Source organism: Dermacentor silvarum, chromosome 1 (assembly GCF_013339745.2).
Source record: "Dermacentor silvarum isolate Dsil-2018 chromosome 1, BIME_Dsil_1.4, whole genome shotgun sequence".
NCBI lineage: Eukaryota > Metazoa > Arthropoda > Arachnida > Ixodida > Ixodidae > Dermacentor > Dermacentor silvarum.
Window position 1 is genome coordinate 77082512 of NC_051154.1, and position 21234 is coordinate 77103745.

The following is a 21234-nucleotide window of genomic DNA, read 5'->3' on the forward strand; positions in this document are numbered from 1 at the left end:
ACGTTTCTTGGCATTCGCAAGTGATTTCAAGATCACTGAACCCTGTCCAAGCGTTCGTTTTCCCCGTTACCGATTTATATTTCGCGCTGATTTCATATTCGCACTGAACGGAAAACGCTCCCTTCTTTCCTTGCTCCTTTTTCATAACTCCAAGGTCAGCTTCCCTGCAGTACAGGTTTTCCTTAATCACGCTAACGGTGAGGCTCGTCGTTTATACAAAGTCCAAAGCAGCTCTCAGGAAACAGCATGCACGCAGTGGATCTGGGGTCGACGAGCGTACCTGACTATTGCGTAAGCGACCGCTGCACTGCGTATAATTTGCGTCTAAAAGACGCGCAACACAGTCATGGTGAAGGAAAAGGTGGAATGCAGAGAAACAGAGGCCTACATCGATAAAAAAAAAAAAAAAAGATACTCTGGATGGAAGAACAATACTCTTGCCAAGAAATTTGTTTCTTAACTGCATTGCGCCGAGAGAAGAAAAAACAACAACAACAGAGAATAAAGTTGTTACGAACAGGCGATTCAACAATAGGGGTCGTTACGACAGCTTCGTCTCTGTGAAAGTATTGTGAAACACGGGCCACGTCTTGAAGCTGCGCCTACGGTGGAGCATAGTCGAGTGACATCGGCGCTGCTACTACACGGTATATATAGTCGTGTCAGCCAGAAACAGCGGCGCCGGCAGGGCCGGTCGCCGGAAGGAAACGCGGGCCGGGGTTCCGCGCACCTCGCGGTCCTAGCCACCGCGGGATCAAAGCAGCGGCGCCGGTGGAGACACCCCGCGGAGACGTCTCCTAATCCGGTCCCGGAGACGGCCGCTTTCGCCTGCGGCCATCCGAGCTGCGCCGCTGTTAATGAATGCGGTCGGCGCCTGCCTCCGCGGCTTGCCCTGGGGGCTGCCGAGTTCGAGGGGCCGCCGCCCCTCTTCACTTTTGCTTTGCCTCGTGTTAACGCAGACTCGCGGCATACATGGTATGCGGGTTCGCCCCGGAGCGACCAAACGCCGGCAAGCGTTGTTTCAGTACTTTCTCATTTTTCTCTTTTGCTTCGGCCGGCAGCGGCAAAACTATTCATTGATAATTCTCGGGCGGCCCTGAACTCTGCCCGATGATCGCTCGTTTGTCAAAGCCGGCTCAAACGGTCTCCCTCGCGAACGCGTAATCGAACTCATCTGTCGGGACGAAACTGACCAGAGGCGCCCCCCGTCCGCCTCGACGAACGTTCGTGGCCACGTCAACCGCCGATTGCCTGTCATATAGGAGTAGAAAACGAAGTAAAACAGTTAATACATCTTTCCAAAGATGGTTGTTTGCCGCGCCTTTGTCTTCTCCCCGAATTGCAGCTGTCATAGCTTTCTATCTGTACGCATTTCGCAGTTCTTGTCAACTTAGTCGCCACGGCTGTTACAACTGCCCTGTTTATTGTTTTTGTACGTTTTTGTTCGTTTGTTTACAGGAGATTGAAAGAAAGGTCGATGGCAAAAAAAAAAGTGAAAGAAAAGACAGGACATTGTGCGTGACCTAATTTTAGAGACCGAAATCAAGAGCCTATTTTTCACAAGAAGTTTGATGTATTTGTCAGCTTATTGCATCACCACTCTTCGAGGAGAGTGATTCTTGCTTTTTTTTTTCGTCGTTATCCGTGTAGCCTATAGAAACAATTTCTTCAGCAGAGGAAAATATATAACTTGTTGGGCGAGTCGGTTAAGATTTGACGAAGCCATTGCAGCGCCAACAGGACGACGACGACAAACACCAAAGAACCAGACGCCATGGGCGCTACGAAAGGATATGAATTGGCTATATGGGTGTCCCCATTTACATTAGCATGAGTGATCTACCGCAGGGCACACCGTATAACATGCGTACGTCCAGAATTGTCAAAATAGCTAGTGCTGAATGGTTGCAGCGCGTTTTTTTTAAAGCTAAAGGCACGAAACATCGAGTGCTATTTCGCTAACATCGCGTAAGAGAACTACGGCGAAATTTAACGGGCCAGTTGCGAGCGTACATGTTCAAGAAATGAAATAAAAATAATACGATAACACTCAATCAAAGGGGAAAAAGAAAGAAAGAAAGACGACCATTTTTGCAATCCGCTCCCTTCACTGCCTAGCATTATAAATGAAAATCCGTTAATATGGGCATGCGTGCGTGTAATACATTTCAGAGTAGGCTACGTCTCATGTTTCACGTCTCCCGAAAAGCTGCCCCAGTAAGACTAATTTTGTCTCGTTTATCACTTTTTTTTTCTAATCATTAGCTGTGGTGGAAAATACGCAGCCGAGGCCGGTATATATGTTAGTCGGAGGAACGTACTTGGTGAGTGTCTCCAGCGACGAGGTGTAGATTGTGCCACCGACATCGATGTGCACGGGTGCCGTGTATCGCGACGCCGCGGCGACGCAAGGAATGCCGGAGATCTTAGGACTGAAATTGGTGTCCGGCGAGGCGGACAGCATAAGCTTCGGGTCCATCCAACTCCTGCAGGCAGAGGACAAGCACAAAGGTGATCACACAAAGGGCTTGGGACACGCCCAAGAGCATGCACAGACGTCCGCCATATGCACTCATTAGCAACCAGAATACTCTCGCGACGTTATAGTGTTATAAATTTGTGGTTTACCGATAACAAATTTTTGTGTAGATTTTTTTTCTTTTTTTTTTTCGACGGCGAAACACGGTGTCTTCAAGTCGAGTTGAAACGGCGTACTTTCGTACAAAGCCCGCTGTATTAGTTGTAAAGGGATCCGCCAATCGGCAAGATTGACCAGCGCCTCGTAATTAACAACTGTGCAAATTATCTGTACGTTGTCAAAAATACGCAGACAAGCGTAGGCCTTTCGATTCGCGTGTCAGTCGGCCGAACATTATTATTATAGAATCCAGGCTACCCGGGTTTGTCAAATACCGCGAGGAAATAGATACTTCTGCAAGGTTCTGACTGACTGTACATGATTATCGCGGCAGGACCTTTGTGGTACGTTAGCCGCCATATTTATCTGTCACCCAAACCGGTAACTGACAGTCAGACCACCTGCCTACACGTTTGTTCGACGCACGAGCCGCCCAATGTTGGGGGCAGTGAAATGCGACTGCAATGTGAAGGCGCAACTTACAGCACTATGTCCTTGACGCGCAGTTTATCGCGTAATTAATACAACTACTGTTCATGCTTCCATGCTTCTTTCGGAGGAGAACGTGCGCTGCAACAGCCGCCCTAGCCCTCCGCCTCAGTGTTTGAACCCGCAGTGTGTCTTTCTCCGCACGCCTCCTGCTCCTGCAGTGAAGCCAACCTCCAGGCAGATAACTGGTACCGCGCGGGGAGGAACAAGAACAGCCTCCATAGACCGTTCCATCGAGAGTTCCCACCGGTTCCCACAGCATTTGCCGAGGCTTCGGGGGATGGACAGATGTTTGGAGGTTGCCCCTCTGTGTCCGGGTGGGGACATGTGTCACCTTGTTACAAAGGAACCTTTGTGTGATCAACTTCACGCGCTAAAACATTTCTGCTGTCATCCTTCGCCATCAATCACCAAGCCTCCTCCTGACGATATCTACTGTTTGCTTATTAATCTCGCTATGGCGGCCTCAAAATCCAATTGCTTTTTGGGCCAATGCGCTTGCCTCGTCCACTTGGGGCTGAAGGGAATTACAGCGTATTAAAATATCATCCATCATTTCGCCGGCGGCAAATATCACCAGAACGGTCAAACTTTTGCCTTCTTTTGCCTTTATCACTTAGTACGCAGTCGTTGAGCCCTAGCTTGAAAAAGTAAATCGCTACCCTTGGACAGATAGCACAAAAAATAAAATAAAAAAATAACGCATTTAATCTTAACTGTCTTCTTACGCCGTCCTGTAGGGCTCTATAATGTCCGTTTATATGGCGGCGGCCCCGAGGGCATCGTCATATCCAGTGAAGTGTAGGAATTGAAGATAACTAAGGAGGGCGAGGGCTCTGGGCCCGACCAATCGCAGCACGGCATCATGAGGTGCGGGAGAGGTCAATGGGTGAGGGAGTCCATGGTGAGGCATATCTGGTGAAAACGGACGGTTCACGCAATTAACTATTCGCTGTAAACAAGAAAAAAATCACCATTGGGGCACCTAGAGTCTGAATCCGGCTAAGATGGCGTTGGAAAACCCACTGCTTTCACAACTAGGCCACAACGCGGATATTTTTTTATTATTTCTTTTTTTATTACGTGGAAAGCAAACACAGAAGTAAACAAAGCACCATGCGCACATCCACTTCACAAGCGTTCGAAGCTGGACTAGTTAATTTTCGTTCAACAGGACAAACAGCACAGACGACGGAACAAAGGATACACAAACAATGCTATAGGTGCGCTAAGAAAAACTAATTTTTATTCGCAGCCATACAGTACAGGTAAGACAGAGGTGACAAGTTTGCAGACACAAAAGCACTACGCACAAGCGAGTTGTTCAGCCGACCAGCAAGTACGGCGTTTTTCCTTTGCGGGTTGCCCGATCAACTCTATTAACCATTAACAATAATGATTTAATTAATTAACGCGCTCACGATAAACTGGCGCTGCCGATTGTTTCCTTCCACAGGCAACGCGCAGCCGCATCGGCATTGCGGCTGCTATACGAAGTAACAAAGTAATCAAGCTGTCGCACAAGATAAGCCGCGTTTGTTGCCGTTATGACGCGAGCACCTGAAAATACATTTTTGTGAATTAAATGACTCAAGAGAGCAGTTATGAACTGATCTTGCAGGCTTTATTATTATTATTATTATTATTTACTGTTAGCTTATATATTTCGTGTTTCGTCCAAGCAAAAGTGCTTCGCTATAACCAACACCACACCGAGCACCACGTTGTAGGTCTCGTTATAACATAATACTAATTAAAATAAAGCAGGGGCAACCAAATTTTACATACAATACTTTGTATCCGATACTTCGTTATTTCCTCGTTCATTATATCGAGGTTAAACTAAACATTTTCTTCCTCTCCCTTTTTGCGTCTACAGAAATATCCGCGAACCGCTGCACTCGTTCAGATCCCATTGTCACGAAGCCAGCGCCAGCATGAATTATATACAGCGAGAGCGCTTCAACGCCAAGCGGATACTGGATATAAGCAAGCGATTAAAACAAAGTACACTAATGACATTCCGCACCATTGCTGACAATGTACGTACGATTTAGGTATGCCTGAAATTTCCAGTCACTTTATTTATGATGACTTTTTTTTAGCTTATTTGGAAACTATTACAGGTACTACGTTCCAGGCTGATTTGTCTACTTCTTGAAGGATCTTGCTTCTTACTTGCATGAACGCACATTTTAGCCACACCCCCTACTATCATCGGCCTAAACAAATTCAACGGATCGCGCGTATCTCTGTTTTGTGACACAAGAATAAAGCTGAGGTGAATTTAACGTTCGAAACAAATTCGTGTCGATGTTAACTGCTGTCGAACGACAGCGTTTAACACCACCGCCTAAAGTGTATACAGACCAGTTCACTTCTGCGTAGAGCGGACGAGCAACCAGCTCCGGTGGACGGCTCGTTCGCTTCACACAACAGTGAGCGGGTCTGTACGTGTGCGAAGAGCACGTTACGCACCATCCTCCCGGCCCGACGCAAGCGATACGGCTTTGGGAAGAGAAACTATAGTTTTCTTTGTTGTTTTTTTCTTGCGCGCACAATCCACGTACCCGTTCCGTGTACATAAACAGGCGTGACAGCCGGTGAACAGACATTCCGAGCCAGACAATGCCACAATCTGCGTAAATGATTCATGGCAGTTGGTCTCGGCGAAGCCGCTACACGGCGGCGTCGACTGTACTTACTGCCGGGTCGCCGCCAGGCGGATGCCAAGTCAGGCGTAAGCCGCCATCCCCGGCTCGCATGCGCGCGGAAGCCTTGTTTTCGATAACGTATCGCTAATCATGACGAAGAATAGCTACGCGCCGGGGGCGCCTTGACGAATGAGCCGGTCGACGACGAGGCCGTCGCCGCCACGGCTGCTGCCTGGATTTCGCACGCGCCCGGAGACGACAGCATGTGCCTCGGTGACGATCACTCGCGGCTTTCCCTCTGTTTGCATAATGGCTCGAAGATGGATGCGACTGACGGGGGTGAGACGCGAGGACGAAAACAGGTTTTATTTTCTTTCTATCTTTTTTTTTTTTTTTTTCGTAGCGAACAAACTGCACACACGCCTGACCGATGTCGCGGTTTCGCAGAACTCCGCGAAGCCCTTCAAACGTGCTGCTGCCGTTGTGTGGCTGGCAGCGCGAGATCGCGCAGGTACAGTATGGGTGGAAGGACTTTGGTATGGGCGACGAAGAAAAAAAAAAAAAAAAGTCCCGCCCGCCGGCCCCGTTCTCGACGCTCTCACGAACCCGGGCGGCCTCCGCTGCGCATGCAGCGTATGTGTATCCGCTGGCAGGCAGCAGAGCGCGCGCGCGCGTTCGTGCGAGCTGGCTTTCGTTCCGAGAAATGTCGCATTCGTCGTGCTCCGCATAAGCACAGCACGGCCAGCGATAAGCACTCGTCGAAGATTCAAGCAAGGAGGTGGTAGGAACCGAACTGTTCGAAGAGAAAGGAAAAAAAAATACAACAACAAAAGGGAAAGACTAGTCTAGGCCTTCTTATACACACCGCGCGAACCAGCGGAGAGCTCCTCCTCCATTCTGCAGTCGTAATCCGGCACGGAAGAATACGGACGAGAGGCGCTTTTGCGTTCGCCACCACCGCGTGCTGCTTCGAAGAGAAAGGGGGAGCGAGAAACGTTCGGGTTTGCTTGAGACACAGATGCAGCACGCGCACTTTTCCTTGCCCGTCCATCATTACAGCCTGCTGTTTGCGGCGGGAACGAAGCATTCATGTATACACACTTCGTTCTGCGGAATTGACACAGCTCAGGGCGTTGAAGCTGAATGGCTACACGCACGCCATCCTGAAAAGAATACGTTTTTCTCGTTTTTTTTTTTTTTTTTTTTTTTCTGCGAAACGAGAGCTCTATAGCGCTCTAGCGCGTGACTTGTGTTCTTTAACCTCACCTCATCTTTCTTTCGCGCGCAACAGTACAAGCTCGCAAATATCTTCGGTAACTAGCTCGTCATGAACGTTACAGTGTAGGTCCGGGAGAGGGCGGGAAATGTAATCCCGGGGCCATATTTTGTAACGATCACTCGGGAACGGTCACTCGGCGCGATGGCTGATAAGAAAAGAAGAATAAAAAATGGAATGAAAGGCCAATAAATACGGTCCCTGGTAAGTAGACTGCGTGAGAAGATCCAGTAGACAATGGCGAGCGTATGAGACCCATGTAAATGTACGCGAAAAGAAAAAAATTGCCCGCCAATCCACCCTGTGAAGGTGGTTGGAAAGCGAAGCTTTTTACGCCACCCTCACGGTGACTGCGGCGCACTTGATATTTCACACACTACAACGTAACTTTAACCAGGGCCTTTATTATTATTTACTTCACAACAATGTTCACGACTGCTTTATGATCGGTGTGATATACACTACTAGACTACCCCATAGTGGGGTAGTCTAGAAAATGAACCGAACCAGTTACTAGGCTGGAAGGGTTTCGAATGACGTCAACCCTCTTTCAAGCAGCTGTGTAAGCTTTGCAACAGCTGCAATCTAATCTTACGGACCGCGCCGAGCCTGTTTCCGTTGTTTGCCCGCAGCCCTTATCATCCATCATGTTGGCTCATCACTTTGAAGCTTGTTGTTGTGGTTTTTCTTGCGAAAACGAGTGCTTAGTTGTACGTACGCTGAATGCCTGAATTCAAGTAAGCTATACTGCTATACCTGCAATTGTTTTTTTTTTTTTTTTTGCTTACAGCGACGGACACGACAGACCCTTGGCTGGTAGAGGTACAAAGCTTCGCTTTAAAACGTAGGATTGAGACCAAAATTTTGAAATACGATCGCGAAGAGCTAGTGGAAGATATGGATGAGCAGCGTCTAGCAGATCCGTTTTACTAAATTTTTCCCGAGATGCCGCGATTAAACCGCAGTTCAATAGAACTGCAATTCAGGCGGACGGACTGAAGTTACTCGTTTGAAAAATCCTCCACTAACTCAGGAAAGCCCGCGATATCCCCAAAATTTGTTACGCTTCATTTCAATTAGTCATCTAAAATGACGCCGATAACTTTCAGATCTGCGCTGAGTTCAAAGACAACGCGAAGGACTTAGTTTTGAGAAATATTCGCGAATAGTGACAACGTCCATTCACAGCTCTATAGATAACTCGGCACTTCTGATGACTGCGCCGGGAAAGCGGCATTTCCGCGGCAACCTTCATAGCGGCACGTTTTTTCCATCGAGCGCATAAATCTTTTTATATTGTGTATATATAGCTTGGATATACAAAGGCTGGGCTAAGCAGGCGTAACGAAGCGAATGCGCCACACTCGCCCACGTGTCGGCACAGGCAAGCGCGTCTGTAAACACGGAGCTGATCGATAGAAGCTTCGGGCGGTCCATTTTTACGCGCCCTGAGGGCACGTTGCGTTCATCCAGCGTTTTCTCTTTGAGAAGCATCTCCATATTAATGGCGAATATGTTGCTTCAGGCTTGCCGTCGCTTCAGCGCGCGAAGGACATCGCTCTGGCAACGCGCAGGGCGGTTTTGGTCACACAGACGCACTCGACAAGCGTCCCATCGCGGAAAACAGGATTCTTGGACCCAGGTTCCAACCGACGTCGGCTCGAGTGTCTCGAAAGCCACTGCTGGTGTGTGCGCGCCCGTGCGTGTCCGTCTGCGCATGTGTGTGCGCGTCATTGTCAGCCACGTCACCGCGTGTGCACGAACAGTTTGCACCTTCGCTTGTCTTTCTCGTCTTTACTGCCGTCTTCCATCCATTTATTACGAGGTGGCAAATCGCACATCTATTCTGGTTCGTGAAAGTGTAGCCTGACAAGCGTGGCCGGCAACAGCTCTGTCCACACGGAATTCGCGCTGACACCGAGACGAGTCAACCAGCAAAGTGCTGTCACAAAAGTATGAAAGTGTACTGTGTGGGGCTTCTGCTCTAACCACTTCCGCGGCCTTACAAGTAGTATCGCCTTAGAGCGAACGGTTGTACGCGCGCAAAACGCCAGCCACAGCCGACAACCACTTTCCCATGCAATATAATAGACACTACTCCCCAGCTAGCACCGCCAGACACGTCGCCCGTGTAACAACGATGCTATTAGCTACTGCCTCCACACCCGCATAATACCATCAAGCGAACCTCGTGTCAAGAGCTGGTTCTGGTTAGGCGACGCGCTTCCCTGTTCTGTAGCTCGCCCACGCCGCCGTATAACGAGAATGCGAGCCGCCCACGTCGGGAGAGGGTATACGGCATGCGGTCTCGGGTTCGCTGGCCCTTCATAGCTTTGGTCATCATCATCGGGGGCCGAGAGTGGCTTGAACCCATACGGCAGAAAGCAGTCAGCTGCTGCCGCCCCCTCACGCGCAGTCGAGCTCCCACCCCTCGGGCGGGAGAAAGTGCGCCTCCGGGGCGCGCGCTCACAGGGGTCCCGCGGACATGAGACTGCCGGGCCCGCAAATGAAACCCTTGCTCGGAGGCACAGCCGGCGGCTAGCCGTGCTGCTGCTGCCCGGCACCGCCTCGGGGCGCGCATCGGCCGCCGCGACGCATGTTTGTTCGCTTCGGCCGACTCGGAATGCGCCCCGGGCGGCCCCGGCGCGGAATGCAAGCGTATGTCGCCGCCCGAGGGCAGATTCGCTTTTACGCTCTCGAGCCGGCTTCGACCACGCAATCGGCGCGCGGCCGCCATCGCTCGTGGGCTGCTTTTGCCCCCCTCCTCTCGTAAATTGTGCGCGGGCCGGGATGGAACGAGAGCATCGAAGGAAAAAAAAAAGAAAAAGGAATGATGAAGATATACCCGACTCGCCAGCCACGGGGCTGCCCGCGCCGATGGTACAGGCCAAGTTGAAAGAACGGCGAAGGGAGACGTTCAAGCGGTGCGTCGTGAGGTATGGAGAGGAAGAACTTGGGCTTTTAATATATAAAAAGGTCAAAGAGTGGGCTGAATCAAGATTCATGCTTGTAGCTCGTTATAGCGCTTCAGCTTGAGGGAAGATGGCAAAGATGATGACGCGATAATGCGATGTCCCATACGAACAATACGTGGCCCATGCGCGCTATAGGTAGTACGCACGCAAACTTTACGGAACTTACACGCGTGTGCGCATAAAACGGGCAGGCATAACTAAAAGCGTCCACGAGATTGAATAGCCGAGGTTGCAACATTTGGGTTTCCCCGACTGTCGTCGACGTCGAACATTATATGCCGACTGCCCCTATAGAAGCGGCCGGCGACCAAGTTATGCGTTGGAAAGTAGTGGTCGAATTCTGCTGGCCCTCAAACAGGCGGAGACGAAAGATTCTGGAACTACAGCACGAGACTGACAGCGGAATGGTAGAGGGGGAGCGAAACGTAACGTCGACAATCAGAAGACACGTGACTTTTTCGTCGGTCATTGGCCAAATAATACTGATTACGGTGGCTCTCAGAAACTTACAGAAGAGTAAAAATGGCTTGGAGCACATACGGCAGGGATTAACAAAGCATGTCTGGCAGCTTAGAAAAGTCTACAATCATTGCATTCCACCGGTACTATGACATAGGGCAGAAACTTGGAGGTTAACAAGGAAGCTTGAGAATGAGTTAAGGACCGCGCAATGACCGATTGAACGAAAAACGTTAGTTAGGAGAAGGGAAGACAGCAGTGTGGACTAAAGAGCAAACGGGGGTAGCCGATATCTTATAGTTGACATTGGGAAGAAGAAATGGCGCTGGGCAGGCCATGTAATGCGTATAGGGTAGATAACCGGCGGAGAGTTACAGAATGGATGCTAAGGGAAGGGAAGCGCAGTCGAGGAGGGCAGAAAACTAGGCGGGGATGATGAAACCAGGAAATTTGCAGGCGTAACTTGGAATCAGCTAGCGCAAGATATATATAGGGGTAATTGGAAATCACGCTGGGAGAGGCCTTCGTCCTGCAGTGGACATAAACATAAGCTGCTGCTGATTATAATGATGACGCCGGCTCTCTTCACATGACCAAAGCTAAGTAGCAAATTCGGCTCGTTAATTGTTTGAGAGGGAGACCACAGAGATTCGCCGAGCGCTAACAGAGTCACGTTTGTGGCAGAACCGAGACTGTTGCAGTGTCCACACGAGCAGTAAACCCTAATATTGTTGAAGATTACTGTTGACAGTAGGACATTACAACTTCCGCACAAATCCCGAGAACTATATTTCTTATATCTTACGCGTGGTAGGAGGTGGAGAGCAATACCGGAAAACTATACTGCCCACAGGTGGTTCAAAAGTAGCTTGAATAGCCGTTTAATTTATTTATTTATACTGCAGCCAAACTTTGGCTATAATTGTTTGCCAAACAGCCAAACAGCCAGACTTTGGCCATAATATTATAATCTATAATCGTGGCGTTCTTTTCTAATAAACACTTAGTTGCAAGCGTAGCGCTCGTCGACTCCTGAGCACCATGTCCTTTCCTTCTTTCGCGCAACATTTTCTCTTTTCTCTATGAGCCCACTTGCTCCAGACAAAAAAGTATCAGAAAGGCGCATCATATTTAGATACGCCGCTTGCTGTATATAGTACGTCATAGCAGTCCTCTCAAGAGTTCAAGGCCACTGCCATTACTCTTGTGGTCACACGCAGTGTCCTGCAAAACTGCTTCTGGGCATTGCCGAAGGGTTTATTGCGATAACTGCCTCCCCGTTGCCACGCGACGTGTATTCAGGGCTCGATACCCAGTCAAGTTACTCGGAGTAGCACTTTGATGTAGCTCCATTTATCTTTCCTCCCTTTCATGCCCATAACCTCTATTTTCTCACTCTTCTTCCACTTCCTCCCTGCTACATCAACTGGGTTTTTTTAACCGAGAATCTCCTGGGGACGGCTATAACCTCCACAGCTCTCTTCTCTTCATTACCCTGAAAAAAAAAAAAAAAAAGCCTCGCACTCTCTAATTAACACGTCACTTTTGCCGGCCGCGTTATCCTTCATCAGTCGGAAGTACGAGGGGAGCCACTCCAAGCGCTCGGATTTGTTTTTTGTTGGTCCCCAAGCGAAATGGCGCAACCGTCTGTGGCGGATATCGAGACCGAGTAGAAACGGGGCAGGTGAAGCGGTCTTGAAAGCTGAACAGTGTTTTCCGCAGTAGTTGAATGGACGAAGGCAGGCGTCCCCCACCACTGTGCTCTTCCAGCGTAGCACACGAATGACTCGAGGTGCGACAAAGTTGAAACAAAGGATATGAATTAGCACGAAACATAGTATCTTATTCAAAGACGCGGGTCAATCTACGAAGTGAGCACTTGACATCTCTGCACGCGTCTACCAGTGTTCGCCCTATAAAATTCACAACATTCAGACGCAGGCTCCTAGAGCTTCTCTCGCCTTTAAAATATCGCACGCGCGTTTAATTTGGAGATTGGTCGCGCTGCACGCGACAGGCCGCAGCGAAAGAATTGTGGAAACGATTCTTTTAAAGATAGAATTTTCAACCGCTTCACTGGCTTGGCGGTTATCTTGTAGGAAGTGAGTGCGTTGCGCGAGTTTTCTGCCTTACCCTCAAACAAGCAAAGTGCTACAAAAGCAGCAACTTATGTCGCTTGTTCCCTTCCAACTTCTGCAGTTCCGCAAAAATCGTCTGGCTAAGGAGCTGTAAGTCTATAGACCTACCGCATGTCGAATTAACTCATGGCTTCGATTCTGGTCAGGTCATTTGATACAGGTTACAGCGGCTTCCATCCCTGATGGAGGTACTGGGTTCTAGTACTGCTTGTTGCCCTCACTTTCGACGCTCGCATCTGGAAGAACCGAGTTACGGCTCATTGCAGCATTTCACTGCGATCAGCTGGAAGGCCGTTTTTTTTTTTCATTCATCATGTCAACCATTCGATTATTAATGTGTACTGTGAAATGCATAATTAATGTCCATTTTTTTCTCTCGTCAAATTTCATGGTAGCCGTTCATGTAAGGCACCAAGTGGCGTCACTTGAATTTCCGGCAATTCTCTATAGACCGTTTTTTCATGGGCGCCGCCATTGCGTAGGCAATGGCGCCATCTATGGGCAGTTGGCATGCTGGCTTGGGCGAACGCCCGTGTTGTATGTTGTGGTATACGCTGGGCGGCAGTTTCTGGTGGATTTTTTCGCACTCGCGCGGTCTATTTAGCATGAAATGGCGTCTTCTACGTGGGGAACGGTCCTGTGAGGCGTATTGAAGGAATTTAAGTCTGAAGTAATTAAGCGGCTGGAGTAACTGTTGGTGTTAGGGCGGACGGAGCACCCAGCGCGAGATGCGCGCGTTTGAGCTTACAATCAGCCTCAGATATCAGTTAGGTATTTCTCAAAATTCGTTTCACGAATGTTACCTTACTGCAGCATTCTCAGCACTGTAATTCTAAGCTCTGGTTTAGCTGCAACGAGTATAGTTATGAAACATTTGACGATCTTAACAGCGTGGGCACCATTCTCCTGGAGAATAAGTCGTGTTGTTTTCTTTGACAAGCGCTCAAGATGTTATGTGTAGATACACTGGGTGACTGCCTTGTTTGCTGGACAAGGTTTGCGGCTACAAACAAAAAAAGTTTGGTTAATAATAACCGCATACCGTACAGTGTGAATCACACTTTTCGAGTGGTCGAATGACCAGCTGCAGACTGTGCGAGCGCCTGAGTCAGTACTAAATGCTGTGTTATAGATCTGTTTGTTCTATATGGCGTATACGGTCTAAGTGATCCAAGCATGCGGCACGGCACGTCCATGCGGAGTCTTATTGCGTCGTTATCCCGTGTTCTGTTTTATTTTGCCGCGAAAGTCTCCTAAGTTCAGTCATTTACGACGCATTCACCCACGTTACGTAAATTGTGTACTCACAAATAGCTGTTGGATTCTCTTTATGCGATCCCCTTTGTATATTGTGCCTTAAAAGGCAATGCCGATCTAAACACGAAGCAATTGTGTGTATCATGTTGGTTTGCCAACCGCAGTGCTCGCTGTATTGAGCAAAGCCGGCCTCTTGCAGGAGGCTAACGTAGACATAGTGATTTGAAGTCTACTAGACTTAAAATGCGTGAGAACGATGCCGGTGGCTGATGGAAATGTTTCACAACAACTCTTCGTCGAGTGAAAACCGATAAGTCCAACATAGTTCACAACACATACACCGCGGCTGATGATGCACGTCGCATTTTTGCACATCCAAGAGAAATTTCCAGATACGTAGCTACTGCTGCGCCTAAAGGCTACACAGTGGTTGTCCGACGACCTCGTAAGAACCGACACCCCGTAAATTGCACTCAGAACTAGCTAAAACACCTCCAAATCGTTCTGCAGCGCGCGACCGGCAACACATTCAAGACGCGCCGCGCCGGCTCGCACAAGCCAGAGAGGAGGAAAGGCTCGTCGCGCGCCCTTTCCTCCTCGCCCGATGAAAATGTCTATATTCAGAAGGGAACCTACGATTGTCGAGCATTAGGTACGTGTACGCTGAGAAGTGCTGTCGGTAAAGAACAACAGCTTAATATCACTTCCGTACTCTCTTCTACTCTACAACTTGAGGTCCTCATCATCTTCATCTATCATTACTGCACGAATACTCGATGCAGTGCATTTCGTTTACGAGACGCCTTGGAAGCCGTACGAACTGTGCAAATTCTCAAAGGACTGGTAAAGCAGCCTCTTCTGAAGCATTCCTGGTCTCTTCGCACGATTTAATTTCGAACGCCATTAATAATAATAATAATAAAAAAAAAGAGTCAGGAAGTCACTTTGAAGGGCTTCCTAAGATACTACAATAATACGCGTTAAAGCTCTTAGTGGTAGCCGATAATGTAACTGCAGGCGTTCGCAGAGGTGATATTGCCCGCATCTCAACAAACACTGTTTCTCGTCAATTTAAAATAATTAAATTAAAATAAACAAACCTGGCCTAGCCGCGACGCCAACTTAACGGTTCGCGTCGTCGGTCGGCATATAAATATATACGTGGCACTCTCTCAGCGGCTTCGCTGGCGCGTCCCAGGCCGTACACATCGTGGGCGTCCGCTGGATCGGCCAATAGCGTACAACAAGCCGAGAAGCGCAGTCGGTGTACGCGCCGCGATCATTCTTTGGTCGCCGTGCGCAGGTCAAGTCCCACCGGGTTGTCCCCTTATCGGCGCAGCACGGACGCCGGCGCCCCGGCGGCCCCAGACGACCCCCCCTCCCCTTTCCGCCCACTGCGGGAAGTCGTCTGGGCATCGCGCTGGTTCACGTGCACGGGCGTCGAGACGTTGGGCGAGACGGCGACCTCCGCGGAAAGAAAACAATTAGAAAGTAGGCCGATGCTGACGTCTGCCTTGGAGCTCGAGGAGGTGTTCCACGTCGCGTGTTCTCGGAAGCCGCGTATATCTAAAGGCCTCTCGGGCGCCGCGTCTGCAATTGTGTATACACATGTAGTTTATGCCACAGAATCACAAACACCGAAAGAAATAATCATGCTCGAAGATATGTTGCGAGCATCTCGTAGTTCTTATTAGACATGCGTAGTAAACTCCGGAATCAGTAGACAAGTGTGTTATAGAGAAAAGCGTGTCGCCGGGCCGCTTCAGTCTACCGTCATGTGATTAGCTTTTCTTTTACTTTCGCTGTTAATGCATTATTCCAGGCCGGTCTTTTAAACGGCTAGTTGCTTTCCGCGTGCGCCCGATGTGAAAGAGGCGGTTTCTTCCCGTACCCACTATTTTTATGGTTTGGATTATGGACTATATACATCTTCGTACTCAGGGTCTCTCAATTCTAAAGTTACAATTCAGGCCTGCTCCGCTGCTGTGTGATTTGAATAGCGCGGAAAACGTAAGGAATTAACGGATAGCCTGCACATATTAAGTTCCCCGAAGGGCGCGAACGCTCAAAGCAGTGGCCCAGGGGCTGACAATTTTGTTCCAACCAACGACGTATAGGTGCGACCGCTGAGCAGTCAATCTTTGAGGCAAGTTTACGAAACTGACGCAATGCACGCCGCTGTGCGATTCCCGATGGGCCAACGCATCTGCACACGTACGCGTATACCATGTAGTTACAATTACTCGTTGAACCCAACCTAACGAAACCCGACCTGACCTAAAAGGAGGCGCCCTCCTCTGTCCAGCTGTAATGCTTTCGCCTTCCGAACGCCCACCAGTCCGAATGAATACAACACCGCGAGCTACCGAAATCACAGACTCCCTTTGAGCAGCTCCAGCCAGCGCTCGCGCCGATCGCTGCAAAGCTGCTAGGTCGAGGCTGCATGCATATCAGGAGCGGTGCAAAGTCAGCCGCTGTGCTCGCTCGCGCGTGGCCCTGATTAGAGCGCAAAGTGAGCTCTTCATAGTTGTACCGCAAAGACGTGGGGGCCTGCGATACCGGTTGGCGCCCGGACGCGCATCTGTATTCTCCGCAGCACCCCGCCCACACTGCCTCGCGATGGCTCACTTGCGGGCAACGGCCACGCGACGCCCACGACGACGCACTGGGCAAGCGCCATCGCCCCGGGTTGGCCACTGTCGGGAACTGTTTACAAACACCCGGGCGTGGGTCGCGTCTCGACGTGTTTGCGGCCGTGCCGCCGGCTGTCGCAGTTTGACGCGGCGCTGCCGTGGAGAGGACACGGATCAATTCAGTGGTTCAGACGCAAGCTTGTTCGCTGCGCGCGGATCGACTGCCAACCACTGGCTATAGTTCTTGTAAGAGCAGGGCGCTTTTACTGGCCGCAGTAGCCATTAGGGGCAAGTACTGCGCGGTAACGGCAGTGCAAGAACTAGTGTCCGCCACGCGAACGTAAGACCCCAGTATATCAACGGCGTTGCGAGAGCCCATATAGGCGTGGCTCGAGGAGTTCCTTGCGGGCAGCAAAAAACGAAACCCGAAGGACACGCGCCGACACGCATCTTCCTCCCGCGAACTTTAAACGGGGCAAGTTTTTAACGCAGAGGCACGCTCTTCCTGTAACGACGTGTAGCGACGAGAGGAAGCCACAATTTTAGCCATGGCCGATAAACGAGAGGCGTTTGTGTAGACGCACCGAGTCGCCCGTAGCCATTTTTGGCCGGGCGCTCTCTCTAATGAACTGGATCTCCGCGGGGTCCGCCACGCCAAAAAGCGAAGCGGCCCCGCCGCGGTCGATCACCGAGGCAACGACGACGACGACGAGCCGAGAAACCGTCTATTAGCCGCGCCCGGGCTGAGTTGCTCAGGCAGGGCGCTCAAGGCGGCGGCACCCTCCCCCAACCGTCGCCCCGGGCCCAGCTCGCGCGCGCCTCTCCTTGTTCCGGACGGGTCCTCAGTCAAGCCTTTCCCGCTAGCACCTGCAGCGACGACGGCGCACCTCGGAGCGAAGGGGGCCCAGCGGTGGGCGGCGCCTTTCGCGCACCGGGCGGCAGCGAGAACCTGCTATTTTCATCCAGCTGTTAGCTATATCGGAACGGTGCTGTTTGTCCCTGCCACGGGAAAGGATGCACGCATCCTCGTGGCCATGATGGAGCTGAGGGTGGGCTCGGCTGTCTGCATATAGGCCGCTATCGCCAGAACTGCTGACGCTAATCTCGACAGCGGCACAGCGTGTGATGTCCACCATCGATTAACGATAGAGTGCGCTCTGGTGTCCATCTACAATAGTCTTGGCTGCGATAGAACGCGCTATTCACCAGCCATTGCTGTTTAAGGAAAAAGCGAGACATTAAGGCCTTGCAGGGTCTATACACAACGTTCGACACACGAGTCTCGCGCAATGGGGAGAAATGCTTACCTTGGACTTTCGTTCGCAACGCTTCTTCTAAGGCTCTTTTTGGGAATGAAGTCTGTAAGCCCATCTTTAGGAACGTCCTGGAGGGGGCTGCGAAAAGTCAGAGTGGAAAGAAAGCAAGACTGGGATCAATCACCAATTTCTGCTATAAAACACCATGGTAAATTCAACAAATGCAAACAACTTTTAAAGCAGCGCCATTATAAAGCAGCCTCAAAGCCCTGACATCACTAACACCTCCCTCTATTCCACAACCCTAATCGCAGGCAAAAAAAAAAAAAAAAAAAAAAAAATTCGGCTTTTAGTAGGGGTTTAGAGTTGCACATAGGAGTGTATTAAACGGCTCCAGCGACGTAAAATATGGGAAACGCGGTCTGAAAGCATCGTATGAAGTGACGCGAAATGACAATATCAGCAACACGTATTCCACAAATTAAGGCCGCAGCCGATTTGCATCGACTTGTACCTGCGGAATGCGATATGGCCATTGCTGCCAAATGACCTCCACGAACCGGCATCCGAACAGACTGCGCGCATCACATTTTTGCGAGTAGCCTTTTATGCTTGTAGCCTTAAACGGAATCCCGATTTGTTGGCTGCCGAACAAATGCTCATTTTGCGTGGCGCTTCCTCGTGTGCATCACACTCGGGGGAGGCAAATCGACACACCGCAGAGGCGACACTGAGTACGCGAAGGTCAGTTGCCATCGCGGATTATCGCCAAGCTGTCAGGACAAGAGGCAGGCCTCCGATGCACGTGTAGTACAACGTCCGCGCGCGCACACGCACCTGGCCGGGGCCTTGGGGCACGCTGTGCCTTCGCCACGGCCGGCTGTCACAACATCGCGGCCGCCATTCGTAGATGGAAACGATGACAGCCTTCCACACGGCGACACTAGACACGCGCGCGTCATTCGTCCAACTTTAGGTCGCGATGATCATAGACGTTGAAAAGCCGCGGAACTTGGGGAGAGAGCACCTGCTCGGAATCGACACCGTGTAGGAATAGAAGAAATGTCCGGATGGCCCGTGCCCTTGCAGCCCCGCTGTAACCCATTCAGAAAGAAACCTTTTCTGCGCCAGCGTCCATCGGCTTGTATAAGGGAATGGCAGATACGGAACATTGAAGCTGCGATATTGCAACGTACTCTGCCGCCACGCGAGACTAGAGAAACACACCGTGCGGGAAAACGGTACCCGCGATTATCCATCAAAAGGACAGCGAGGTCAAAATCAAGTCACTCGAGAATGATAGACTGCCTTTCCAGAATGACAAGATCATTTATTGATGACAGAGGTTCGGTGCAATAGAAAACAAAGGGGAATGCACCTGCAGGGGACCCCTTACAAGAGGGTTTGTTGAAGCTTGTAATTTATCTTTCAGATAAAGGACGAAGAAAAAGGCGCAACATTATAGACAAAGCAACACCTGCAAACATTTGTTTCGCGAAATTTACTATTTCCTTTATTATCTTTAATGCACAGCTTTGGTATCACGCATAAGCTTGTAATGGGTCGGCCGGGAGTACCGGGTTCTGAGTTGGGATAGGAAATAGCAAGGAACCAAAGGATGGAGATAACAATGGTTGGACGTCGCTGATTAAGTGCCCCGCTGGTGTGTTGAACCCAGAATTCCTATTCGCGCAGATAACGCAAGACAGTGTTTGTTCAACCCAGCATGCATCTTCGTTCTTTAGCCACAGTTCCAAGAAAAAGAAAGGAAAAGGCGAGGAATGCCAAGGTATAGACTGGCCGTGCTCACATTTACAAACAATACAAGCGCATCCCAAGTCATAAGTCTTCTGTATTTTACGGGACCAAAGGCAAAGAGACCCCCAAGATCTGCGGTAAAAGGAAGCGATCTGTCCAGTCACCTTCTTTCCTTCCGTACGAATTGTGGGCTAAGTAAGGATTTTTCTCGACAAAGAATCTGCGGATCAGGAAGCATGCGAACGCACGCAGTGGTGATCGCACTGACAAGGTAAACATGAGCGCACGAGACTGCCGGTACAGCCAGTACTACCTAGCGACGTCCCGAGGAACGTCTGCACACGAGCCTTGCCGACGTTGTATGCGCCACCGGTTCCTTTTGGATAAGTTTTCAAGAACGCACTGGTCAGTCATAAGTGCATGCGCGGCCGTCCCGCGTATATAGTCCTACAACTTTCGTGTTTTTTTTTTGTTTTTTTTTTTTTTACGCACTTCATCCACACCGATCTCTAACATCTTTGGACAGCGCGTCACCGTTGGTCGGTGCACGCCTGTTAAGAAGCTCCATTATCGCGCCAGACCCGTTACCCACGAGGCAGTACTGCAGCGGAAGCCATTGGTATATCCGCTATCGCGCGAATATTTAACTCCGCATATGCCTTCGATCCTATCTCACGCTGCGAGGGAGCATCTTGAGAGTCGAAAAAAAAAAAGAATGTGCAAGAAGGAGGTGGCCAAAAAATTGGCGATATCCGCGTGGCCATTGGAGGACAGCGGCGCAGGCCCGTCCGCGGCACGCGTCCGGGGGCGCAGCCTCTCGGGGCAACGTCGAAGGCGCATGGCACATCCTCGAAGAGCAGCACGGTCGGCCGCGGAGCCCATATTTCATCGTGGTCCACTCCCGCGGCCAGAGCAGCGTCCTGTTCCGCAGCAGCAGCTTCCCCTATACAGAAAGGGAGGTGCCTGACCGTGTTTTACGGCACCAGAGCGGACGCGTGCGCGCGAGGAGACCGGCGAGGCGCACCTTTCTTTGGCCAGTTCGGGTCGACCCAACGCCGCCGGCCAGCGTTGCGTTTTCCTTTCACCGCCGCAGAGGTAATGGTAACGGCCCCGCTCGAGAGGCTCGGTGGCGCACGCAGGTCGCGCGCAGCGCGTCACACTATATGCGCACTCGTGAGGACGCAAGTGACGTGCGTTGCGTATACGGCTGCCCTTTTATCGACAGTTTCACGGCATCGTGGAGATTTTAACGCGACAGCGTTAAGGTACCCCGTGTCGCAGAAAATCATCCCAAACTACCCCGACCACACAGACCCACCACGTGGCGCAAGAAGTTAGCGAACAAGAAATTGAATTTCTCAAAGTAAAATCCGTCAGAAAAATCGTAAAGTACGACTTAACCTACAGACATGATAGCATCGGATTGTAATTTGAATGCACGAGAAAACCATTCTGTTACGAGGAAACTCAAACACAAACCCATTTTCCAGCATTTCTACCATAACAACAGCGGCGCGCTCGGGTAGGTTACTTGCGAAAACCCAATCCAGATGGCACTCGCCTCCTCGGCAGCGTAAAACGGTAGCGGCGCGCAGAGGCGAAGGTGGAGAAAAAAGAAAGCTGCAGTTGCCGGGAAGCCTGACAAGCATTCAGGGATCTTTGAATGCTATCGCGTTCAAGGCGAAGCTTAATCTCCTCCAA

General features: G+C 50.4%; 1 protein-coding gene across 4 annotated transcripts in view; it reads right to left on the reverse strand.

Moving 5' to 3' along the window:
- Positions 1 to 21234, reverse strand: part of LOC119430934 (BTB/POZ domain-containing protein Tiwaz) — a 97734-nt gene that overhangs the window by 8558 nt on the left and 67942 nt on the right. For all 4 annotated transcript variants that reach the window (XM_049670063.1, XM_037698408.2, XM_037698412.2 and 1 more), the window contains exons 2-3: positions 17827 to 17913; positions 2322 to 2486 (exon numbers count right to left, since the gene is read on the reverse strand). In XM_049670063.1, coding sequence (XP_049526020.1) covers positions 2322 to 2486; positions 17827 to 17913 — 252 coding nt within the window. The remainder of the gene's footprint in view (positions 1 to 2321; positions 2487 to 17826; positions 17914 to 21234) is intronic.